Below are 11,192 nucleotides of genomic sequence, written 5' to 3' on the forward strand. Positions count from 1 at the left end.
GGGCCAGCGCCTCAGGCCCCCGGCGGGTGCCTTTGTGTCTGTCTGGGCAAAGGAAAATTGAGGGGGAGGAGAAAAGAAAACACAACTTCGGTGCTCCTGGGGAAATTTCCCGATATTTTCGGTTGTTTCCAGCCCTCATTTCCTGTTTGAAGCCTGTTTTGTCCTGGCTGCCACGGCGACGTGTGGCTGTGAAGGGCTGGTTTTATTTGGAGAATAAATACAGGTGCTCACGAATGTGATAAACGCCATTAATGAGGTTTTTTTGTGGTTGTCAGTCCGTGATTTCCTTGCAGTGGGGCTGTGTTTGGTCGGGGCTGAGCTGCCTTTGCTGAACACGTCATTTGCTCCCGGGCAGGGAGCACATGGGATCAATTGTGGCACCGAAGCCCTGCGAGCACAGGATGCTCCTAGAAACCACGGGTTTGGAACAAAAGTGCCCAGTGCTGGCTCATATTAAAGGCAAAGGATCTGTGATTCCCAGGCTGCAGCCTCAGGGACTGGGCAAAGCCTCAGTCTCCTGATAAAATCTCTTCCCTTGGTACCTTGTAACTCCAAGCTGGAGCATCTGCTCAAGGGTTCATTTAGAATTATAGAATCACAGAATGGGTTGGGTTGGAAGGGACCTTAAAGATCACCCTGCCATGGGCAGGGACACCTTCCACTATCCCAGGGTGCTCCGAACCCCATCCCACCTGGCCTTCCAGGGATGGGGCATCCACAGCTTCTCTGGGCAACCTGTGCCAGGGCCTCACCACCTTCAGGGAAAGAAATTCTTCAGGGAAGAATTTCTCCTGTATATCCCTCTGAAGTGTAGCAGATTCCTGAATCCACCTCCTTCAGTAATCCTCATTACTTCTGAATTTTCTCTGGGGCAAATTGCCTTTTCCTGTTCTCTTTCTTGTTGCTTCCAGTGCACCTTCAGAGGCTGAAGTGCAAATTTGATGGTGAGGCACATTTGCATGCTCTGTTTCCTTCCATAATTTTCCTGTTCCATCTGGTGAGGAGCAAGAAACCAGCATTTTCCAGGCAGCCTTTCCCGTGGGTTCTGTGGAGTTGAGAATTCTGCAGCTCCAGCAATAGCCAAAACCACAGTGGTGTACAGCACTGATAATTCTCTTTCCTGGCCCACATGTGGTTTGAGAGTCACTGAGTGGTGGTTGAGGGCGTATGGATGGTGGGATTGTGGTTTGGGATGCCCTGAGCACTCACCACACGGAGCTTGGCGTTCTGGAGCCAGGTTTTGGGAAGGGATGTGGCTCTGTCTGAGCGATGTCCTTCCTGGTGCTCCCTGCTCAGTCATGAGCTGGGGGAGGTGGGTGGAAATCCCCAGCGGTCTGCAGGGCTGGGGTTGGCTCTCTCCTGCTGATTAGAGGTTCCTTGGCTTAAGAGGCATTAGGGAGCTGGAATGAAAGGTATGAGGGCGTGGGACGCGTGTGCAGCTCTTGGTGCCTCGTCTTGCTCTCGGCTCCCACTTCAAAGCCTGGACTCTGCGAGTGTCAGGAGGAGATATGAAAGGGTAGAGGAGAGTGGCTGAGCTGAAATACAGGAATTCCATGTTGTGTTTCTGTTTTTCCTCCTTCTTTTTAACCCCTACCGATCTGGGTTTCAAACCAAACCTTACTAACGACTTTCTGTTTACGATAAGGAATGTTTTCCTTGGCACCTGGGGCCGTGACTGTGACGTCCTCATAAGATTAAAGGCTTTGCTTCTCCTGCACTGGAGGCTGATTTGATTTTTCAAACATAAGCAACCTCTGTGTTCTCAATTACCTGTGCCTTGGGAACTGGTTGGTAGAAGAAGTCTCCTTGTTGCTGCAGGTGGTACAAGCTTCGCTCCAAACCGGGGAAGAAGGAAAAGGAGAGGGGGGAGATCGAGGTGGACATCCAGTTCATGAGGAGCAGCATGACAGCCAGCATGTTTGACCTGTCCATGAAGGACAAGCCTCGCTCTCCCTTTGGGAAGCTCAAAGACAAGCTCAAGGGCAAGAGGAGCAGTGGCCTCTCGGACACGGCGTCGGCGATCATTCCCAGCACGACCCACTCCCCTGCCGACAGCGAGGACGAGGCGGTCGAGAAGGAAAAGAAGAAATCCAAGTTCAAAGCGCTGTTCTCCAAACCTGGGCTGCAGAAGACCCTGTCCCAGTCCATGTCAGTCCTGCCCACGCAGCAGCCCGTCACCCAGAAGGTTCGGCTTCGGCCCAGCGACTTCCAGCCCCAGTGGGATGAGGAGGAGTCTGAGACCTCTCCGACCTCAGAACGTGAGTATTGGCACTCGCTGCACTGGTGAGCACAAAGCCTTTCTCCAAAGGGTTGTTTACACTTTCCACAGCACTAGTTAAACTCTTCTTTCTGAAAAAATCCATGGAAAGCCCCTCCTGGCACTGAGGTTGTCAGTAGCAGGTGCCAGAGGAAAAGTTTTTCTTGTATCTTGAATTTCTCCCTGTTTGATTTTTTTTTTCCAGGAGCCCTTGGAAATGCCCTGGAAGAGAAGCCAGCTCCTTCTCCTCTGTTTAAATCTCGTAAAACAGCCCTTTTGGACAGCAGGCAGCTAACCCAAGGAACCAGTAACCACACCAAGAAGGAAGGGCTCTCTTTGTTCAGTGGCCTGAAATCCAAAAGTGATCCCGTTTCCAAGTCTAGCCTGTGTATCAACGGCAGTCACGTGTATATGGAAGAGACCACGACGAAGGACAACACTCCAGCCTCCTCTCCCTCTCCTCTCAACTTCAGGAGGAAGCAGCTCTTCGCTTCAGAGGAGAACCTGTCCTCCAGGTCCAGCAAACCACCTGAAGAGACAGGAAGAACCTCTCCTAGTCAGGCTTTCTCTGGGCCCACGTCCTTGGAGACCTTCAAATCCATGACTCTGCCGTCGTACAAACTGCTGAGCAGTGAGGAGCCCCTGGACACCAGCGTTCCCCCGAGCACCGAGGCTGTGAGGGAGCCCAAAAAACCAGACCACAAAAAGTCTGCCTTGCTCTCCCTGGTCACCGGGAAGAAAGAAGTGGGGAAGATGGGAGATGCTGAGAATATTCCCAACAGGACCCTGCAGAGTGAGGAGAACAAAATTCCAGAAGAGAACAGTGAAGAGGAGGCCAAATGTCTTGAACCCCCAGCAGAGCTGGGCAGAGGGGACCCATCAGGAGACACTCAGAGCACAGAAGACACCTTTGCAAACAAGCAGCCGCTCGGCCCTGGTGAGGAGGAACGGAAACCTGAAAAAGCTGCTGCCCCAGCCAAGACCAAAGCTGTGAGGCCCACAGTGAAGCCCAGGTGAGTCCCAGCTGCTGATGGGAATTGGGATGGGCAGTGGTGGTGGCAGGGTGGTGGCGTGGGCTGTGTCCTGCCACACCTGGCTCAGGAGCATCTGCGGGATTTACGCTGGCGTTGGGCACTTTGGTGGCCAAAAACTCCCAGGCTCTTTCTGGGTACGAAGGAAAGATGGGTATAGGAATGCTCCTTGTAAGTGATGCCAGAGTAGTGGTTCTCTGAGTGCAGGCACCTGTGTAGGTACTGCAGGGGTGATTTTTCTCACTGGATCTCCTGCAAAAACTAACTCTGCCTGAGCTGTGCGACTGGAACCTCCCTGGGGTCAGAAATGCCTGTTCTAACATCTGTGCTTCCCTCTTCTCTACTTGGCTGTGGTCTTCCAAAGGTTAATCTTGGAGCCCTTCTGCTTTTGGCATCACTCACAGCAACACAAAGGGATTTTGTGTGGGTTTGTACACCAAGGCTTTTTCGGAAATTCTGCTCCTCTGTCCTTCATACACAGATATATATAAATTGTGTGTGTCTGGGGTTTATATATATCTGTAGGTATGCCCTACTAATAAGGCTGTGGTTTGTGTGTATCCCTAACTCCTCATTTTCAGTGCTTCTCATGTTTAAATTTCTTGCCTATGAAGTGTTTTATGTACTAATAGACCTGCTTGGGGTGCAAAGAGATGGTGCTTAAAGCAACAAAAACAAGCTCTGCAGCAGAAGAGTTCTGACATAAATGACATAAAATCCTTTGTAAAGATGCAGTGAAGGATATAAAGTCTCTCAGACAGGCTCTGAGGTCTCTTGCAAATATAATTCATCCCCAGTGGCAGGAGCTGATGGAGGCTGGTGCTAAAGCTTGTCTGTTCCTGCCTCGTGTTGCATCTGCAAGTGACATGCGAGTTTTTTGTCCCTTTTTGCAGACTGGGCCTGTCTCCAGAGGAGGAACCCAAAGCCACGCTTCCTACTCTTGCACCTGACCCCCTCCCTGCTTTTCTTTCTGTGCACCGTATCAGCAGTGCCAATAATCCTTTTGTTTCTAAAACGGGGCAGAAAGTCCAAGTGCCAGACTCTGAAAACATCACTAGTTCTTCTGCCTCTCTCACTTCTCCTGCTTTTGCTGCAGAGCTTTGGAATGACAAGAACCCCTTTACTCCCGAGTGGGACAGGGCATCCACAGCCCTGGATCCCGACAGGATTGCCCCTTTCCCTTCATCCCATCATCTTCCAGCCTCTGTTCCCAAAGCACCTCTTCCTGGACAGGTTTCTGCCAGGAGTAATAATCCCTTTGCTGCTGACTGGGGGCAGGGTCCTGAGAGCTCTGCTGTGGGGGCTCCCCAGAGTCTCTCTCTCCCTCCCACACCTTCCCTCCCCTCTGGCTGTCACTTCAATGACAATAATCCCTTCGTGTCCAAGCGTGGGGGGCAGGCAGGTGTGCCAGGTTTCCAAACTGTCGCTGGTTCTTCCCCTTCCTGCCTCCCTCGTGGTGAGGACTGTTCCTCAGCAGGTCACCCTGGTCGTGGTGCTTCAGGGGGCTCTGCAGATGTGGCTGTAACTAAAGATGTCACAGCTGTGCCAGACCCTCTTGGCACCTTGTCTGATCCCCCTTCTGACCCTCCTGGGCTGGCTCAGAAGCAGCACTGTGATTCTCCCCAGCTTCACCCTGAGGATTCTTTGGAAAGCTCTCAGCTGGGCGATGGGAAATCCGTGTCCGTTGTCCTGGGTGGATCGCAGGGTGTTGCAGCAGGTGGTGGAGGTTTGGGTGGGCAGGAAGGTGGAGAGCAGTGCTCTGATTCCACTGGAAGGTTGGGTCCAGGGGCAGCAGGGGGGCGGGCAGGGTTTGGTGATGAGCTGGGAGCAGGGCACTGCCCATCAGCAGAGCTCTGCACTGACAGCACAGGTCCCCTCCAGAACAGTGAGCCCACCGTGGAGGTCACTGGTGCAAACACTGAGCCCTGCACGAGGGGTGACACAGGCTGTGCATCTCCCTCCAAGTCTGGTTACAGCCTTGTGCCAGAGACCAGAGCTGGGAGTGAGCCCAGGGAGGAGCAGGAGGTCTGTGCTGGAGAGCAATGGGCAGAGTGTGCACCCCCCTTAGAGCCCCAGGCAGCTCCACTGGCTAAAATCGACTCACTTCCCCAGGTCAGAGCAGCCCTGGGAGCCTGCTCAGTGTCCCCTCGGGAAGCAGATGCAGAGAGGGATGGCAGTGAGGTCCTTGTCCCACCAGAGCCAGCCCCACGGAGGGCTGTGTCACTGAGGAAGGGCCTGTTGGTTTCCCAGGCTGAGTTAAAGGCTGATGCTCCTTCTTCAGGTGATGGTGTAAAATCCGTGCCTGGGCTCCTGTTACCTGCTGGTGAAGCCTCAGCTGCTCGTGGGTGCCTCCCCCAAAGTGGCTCCTCTGAGGCTGTCCCTTCTCCAGTGACACCTGGAGGTGACAGGCCCTTAAGAAATGAAGGTGACGATGATTTCTCTGCCGGTCTCACGAGTCTCAGGGCTGCCATTCCTGTTCCTGGAGACCGTGGCTCCAAAGTGGCCAGTCTGCCAGTGATCCTGGAGGGAGGCTCCGATGATGAGCTCCTGGGGGACTACCAGGAGGGCTGTGGGCTCACTGCAGGTGATGAAGGTGTTTCAGGGCCTGGAGAGCAGCCCCAAGGTCTGGCACCTTTGCATGGAGAGCTCTCTGAGAGCTCAGCTGCAGCCCCCATGACCCTGGCTGCTCCGGGAGGAGGAGGAGGAGGTGTTCCTGGTGCTTGTAAGCCTGGCAGATCACCCGTGCTGCCTGCTGGAATGGGTGCTCCCAGGGTCAGTATCCAGGGAGCTGACTCAGGCTTAGGTGTGACGTCTCATTCTGGGGAGTGCAACAGTCATTTTGAGAAACAGGAGCTGGAAACCAGTGCGGGTGTTGAGGAGCCTGCAGAGCGTGACCTCTCTGAGCCTTCTGCTTCCTCTTCCTCCCTCTCAAGTCCTTGCCACCCCTCCTCTTCCTCTCACTCCCTTCTCTCTGACACCCCAAGTCGTAGAGCAGAGTCTCCGAAAAAGCCAACAGCCGAGGGCTTCGCAGATAAAGCGGGAAATTCGGGCAAGAAGAAGCTTCTCCAGGCACGGGTTTCACCCTCTGAAACGTTCCCTAACCAAACCCTGCGGGGTGGTGAAACCGTGTCTCCCAAGCACAGGTGAGACCACGTGGAGGTCACAGCAGGTATCTCTGTGTAGGTGTGAGCTGGGCTTTTGCTTCCAGACCTGTCCCTCCAGCTGCTGGATCTGCTGCTGCTCTTTGCAGTGACTTGGCATCAGGTAGCCCTGACTTCCTCTGGGGCCTGGATTTGTCAGGGCCTAGGTGCTGTGGGGTCGTTGCTGGCTCCAGAAGGATCTGTGCAGCTCCTGAGGGTGCCCAGAGGGGACCAGCCACTCATCAGAGCTCTCAGGGAAACCATTAGGGAAAGTACAGCAGGTGAATAGGGTCATTTCATCCAATTGGGGAAATGGGCTGCAATTGGGCCCTTTTTCAGACGTGGGAGAATGGTCACCCTGATAAACCACAATGCTTCATTTCCTGGCTGAATGGGGCTCCTCAGAGTGATCACAGCAAGTGGTGCAGCTCCTGCTGTGCCCCTGACCTGTCAGCTGTGGGGGCTTCACCTGCCTGGAGTCCAGGACACCTCTGGGCCAGCACTGGCTGAGATAGAAGTAAAATTTGCTTCCTGTGTTAAAACTGGTGATAAAAATCTTGCTCAGGCACATGACGACAGCACTTCTTGGCAGCTCGTGGTGCCAGCTCAGGTTGGAAAAGGCCTAACACGCTTGTCCCAGGATAGTGGAAGTATTTGATTATGTTGCAAGAACCACAAATATGTTCTGGTTAGGAAGGTCAGGCTGAAATACCAGTGCCTGAGATCAGAGAAGCTGCCCTGTGTTCTGCCTCCTCGTGTAGCCCATCCTGGCTTTTCTTCCATGACACACTCGGGATGTATTTCCCTTCCTGCTGCTCCTGCTTTGTCTCCAATGCCTTAAGTCAGTAAAGATCATAGAGAACTGGAGAATACCTACAAAATCCCTATAGCTTAGAAATGCCTTGTCTGCTGAAGCTGAACCTCTTCTCTCAGGAGACAGAGAAGGGTAGGAATCTTCCCCCATTTCCTGCTGTATTTGTTTTGAGTCAGGAGATCTGTGTCATGCTGGTGTTACATGTCCTGCCTAAACAACAGAAACCCTTCTTTCCTGTTGCAGACTCCATCCTGTGAAGCCAATGAATGCCATGGCAAACAAGTCTCAGAGTAAGAACCTGAATGTCATCAGCACCATGAATGAAAAACTGCTGGAAATGAGTGTGAAGGTATGGAGGGAAGTGGCACTTTCACTGCTTAAGCTTTGGTTTGATTGAGGAGTTTGTATATTCCAGATAATTGGCCTGGGCTCACATCTCATATCCTGGGCAGAAAAAGAACCCTGGTTATTAGAGCATGTGGGGTGTGAACTTGCCTTTGGTCAGCCCCCAGAGGTGGGGACAGTCTTTAAATATTTATTCTCTTGCAGACTGATCTAGAGTAGAGTTGATCTGAATGGCTGGGAGCATTCCTGGGTCAGCAGGGAAAACCCTGGGCCCTGTTATTGTCTCTGAGGGTATTTTGGGGAACATGAGAAGTTAGAACTGAAATAACAGCAGTGCCTCCTTCTGGCGTGAGGGTGTGAATGAAGTGATTCAAACTGACACACTGCTGTTCTGAGCGAGTTGAAAACTTGTTGAGGTGCTCTTGATTCCTCATAAATCGTGTGTGAGGCACCATGGGAGCCCGTTGTGCTCACATTCCCTGCCTGGGCAGTGTTCTGGGAGCTGGAGGAGTTGGCAGGAGCTGCCCAGTACCTGCCAAGTTGCTTGAGCAGTAAAAACAGATTTTTCAGAGAAATAGGAGGAAACACCAAAGGCCTGGAGGGGTGTTTCTTGCTGTTTAAGCTGAATTTGCCTTTCCCAGTCTCTGGTTTGTTTAAGCAATGGCTGTCCCAGTGCTTGTCTGTAAATGATGGTGGTCGGCAGGGCATGGCTGTAACTTCCACACATCCATGACATTCCTTATTCCTCCAGCATAAACTGCAGCAGGGTTGAGTTACAGAACTGACATTATGCAGGGGCTTGATGCTTTTTGGAAGGTGTGGAGCACAGAGCAGCTGTGGCTCTGCCAGTGCCGTTTGTAAACTCCTTTGCTGGTGCTTTGAATTCCCCAGGCCGGTCCCGGGCGTGTTCTGTTGCTGGTTTGGAATGCCCCTGTGTCTGGACTGACCCTGCCTTCCTTCTCTCCCCAAGAAATACGAGCCCTCAGACCCTGCCTACGCCTATGCCCAGCTGACACACGACGAGCTGATCCAGCTGGTGCTGAAGCAGAAGGACACGATCACCAGGAAGGACGTCCAGGTGCGGGAGCTCGAGGACTACATCGACAACCTGCTCGTCAGGGTCATGGAAGAGACCCCCAACATCCTCCGTGTTTCCATGTCTGGGAACAGAAAAGCTGGGAAGATGTGAAGGGTCTGGGCATGCTGGAGAAGAAGGGCCGAGTTCCCACCGGAGGAGCGTGAGGAGCCGGTGTGGAGCCGGTGGTGCCGGTTGTGCCGCCCCTGGAAAATGACCTTTTTCCTGTTTCTGCCTTGAGCAACTCTCGGGTTGATTAGTAGTTCCATCAGCTCTTGTAATGGAGTCACCTTATCATATTTATTACTTGTTTTCTTCCCATTATCTGGGAAGATCAGGCATTAATCCAAAGGCTGGTAGTGATGGAAGGGAGGAGGGTTTTTGATGTGTTTTGCTTCCCAGCAAGGCACTGATGATCCTTTAGGAAGATTGGTTTTTTTAATGGTTTTGTTTTGTAGCATCTCTGATAGATCAGTTACTCTTCTTTCCATATCTGAAGTTGTAGTGCAATATGGAGCCTTGTACAGTAGAGCTTGAAGATTTGATTGTTTTTAAAATAATAATTAACTACACTGGATTAGTCCAAAGATGTCCCAGCTTCAGACCTGGGCTGTAATTTAAAAGGAATTAATGCCCTGAAAGTTGAACCTAAGTTAAAAGATTGGAAAGGAAGAAGCAAATCTCAGTTCAAGTGGATGTTGTTCCAAAGAGTTCTCCAAGGGGAGTTTTGCAGGTTTTTTGGTGTAGGAGACGTTGGTGTTCACGGTACATCTCTACCATAGGAATGGCAGCAATGGATTTGGACCAAAGGTACCTTGCTGCTCAGAGGGGGAGGAATCCTGTGGAGCTGAGGGGTGGTGGTTTTGCTGGACAATCAGTGGAGACAATGCTGTTCTCCTCCCCACCCCACAGCAGGAGCAGCTCAGTGCTGCTGAGCAGCCACCACAACCTCTTCCTCCTCCTCCTCCTCCTCCTCTGAAAACTGTGACTTTTTTTTTTTTTTAAGCGAGCTCTTGTCAAAGATCAAAAAAAGAAAAGAAAGATCAGGTGCCTCTCTGCACCTCTGGGATTTACCAGGGCTGGGAGAGTCCCTAAAGGGCTTAGAAGGAAGTTGGAATACAGAGTGGGGAGCAGAGGACCAAAGCTTCATGAGGACCAAAGCTTAAAGCTTTCCAACTTTAATTCTGTGGAAGTAAACACTCCCACCTTTGGAAGTTATTGGGTTATTTGCTCTCACCCCTGGCTCAGGGGTGAGTTTCTAACTCACTTTTTCTACAGCAAAGCACTTTATTGAGGGACTGGACCAGCTGGCTGGACTCTCACCCTGTGAGCAGTCTGCCTACAATTGTCAGAAACCACTGGAAACCACTGGAGATCTCAAATACTGTATTTTTGTAGCAAAGAGCAGTTTAATATATTTGCCTGGAGATGTAAACATTTATTAGGAAAATCAAAATATGCTGTTAATGACTTTTTTTATTCCTCTAAACTGACCTACTACCAAAGCCTGGAGCTTCTCTGGCAGAGCTGCCCCTTAGGGGGAGCTCGACCTGAAACAAGCCTTAAGTTCAAGAGTCTTCCAAGACTTCAGGTACTTCTTTTTCCTCATTTTAGTGTTATTTGAGCAGTGTCTGCAGCGAGGGGGGTTCTCTCTGTTCTCTGGTACCCTCTGCTGTGAATGAAGGGTCCCAAATGCAGGCGGGGGTGGTTTAATCCTGAGTGGTGCTGGTTGGCCTTGCTGAAACTGCTGCTGCTTCTTGTGCCTTCTCGAGGGAGGAAGATGAAGGATTGATTTGTTTCCTCCTTGTGCCTCGGTGGATCTCTGGAAAAGAGGATCCTGTACCTCACTGACAGATTTGGATTTTAGACTTTTATTCCTCAGCTTTTCTGATCTGGGTCACAAAGGAGAGCCGTTTGTGCCTTGGACCTTGTTTTTATTGACAACACTTCTTAAAAGCTTCCTTTGGTGTGCAGGGACTGGCATTTTATTTCCTTTAAGGGCCTTAAGAATCAAATATATTGTTTTATTATTATTGAAGGATCTGAATGTATTTCCCCCCCTCCCTGTTTGTACTCTCTGCTTTTTAGCCCAGGTACTGTTTTGTTTTTAAACACCTTTTTGGTTTTCATGGAACACTAAAAATAAAAAACACCTTAAACCCACCGTTCCGGGTACCTGTTCCCAGCTGTTGTCTTTAAGCATTCTTTATAAACACATTATGAAAAGAGCAGATTCAGAAGGGCCTCGTCCTCCCCTTGTGACCGGCTCTGCTCATCCTCCAGGTATTTCGGGGCAGGTTTCGTTCCGTGCAGGAAGAAGCTCCTGGCAAACAGGGTGGGGAAACCTGATGGACGGGCTCGCCCGCACCTGCAGGGCCGAGAGTTCCTGCAGAGCAGAACCAAATGACCGCGTGAGAGGCGAGATGTCCCCGCTCCCCGGCGGCAACAGCGGCCCCGGATTGCGGCGGGGCTGGAAGGAGCGGGAATTGAGGAAATCAGCCTCCCGCTGCCCGGGCGGCCGCTTAGAGCC

At 51.6% G+C, this 11,192-nt stretch overlaps 1 protein-coding gene across 1 annotated transcript; it reads left to right on the forward strand.

Annotated features, from left to right (window-relative positions):
- The first annotated feature begins 1,298 nt into the window (after positions 1-1,298).
- RAB11FIP1 (RAB11 family interacting protein 1) lies at positions 1,299-9,600 on the forward strand. Its single transcript, XM_029964988.1, has 6 exons — positions 1,299-1,312; positions 1,819-2,258; positions 2,463-3,270; positions 6,273-6,431; positions 7,486-7,591; positions 8,558-9,600. Exons 1-6 carry the CDS (start codon positions 1,299-1,301, stop codon positions 8,774-8,776), a joined length of 1,746 nt encoding a protein of 581 aa, XP_029820848.1. The 3' UTR covers positions 8,777-9,600.
- Positions 9,601-11,192: the final 1,592 nt, after the last annotated feature.

This window comes from Manacus vitellinus, unplaced genomic scaffold (genome assembly GCF_001715985.3).
Source record: "Manacus vitellinus isolate BGI_N305 unplaced genomic scaffold, ASM171598v3 scaffold_87_pilon, whole genome shotgun sequence".
NCBI classification, from domain to species: domain Eukaryota; kingdom Metazoa; phylum Chordata; class Aves; order Passeriformes; family Pipridae; genus Manacus; species Manacus vitellinus.

Excerpts from the sequence above, each read along its gene's own strand:
- RAB11FIP1 (XM_029964988.1), top strand. Across the intron at positions 3,271-6,272 it reads AGGCCCACAGTGAAGCCCAG|TCGTAGAGCAGAGTCTCCGA; the intron begins GTGAGTCCCAGC and ends TGACACCCCAAG. Across the intron at positions 6,432-7,485 it reads ACCGTGTCTCCCAAGCACAG|ACTCCATCCTGTGAAGCCAA; the intron begins GTGAGACCACGT and ends TTCCTGTTGCAG.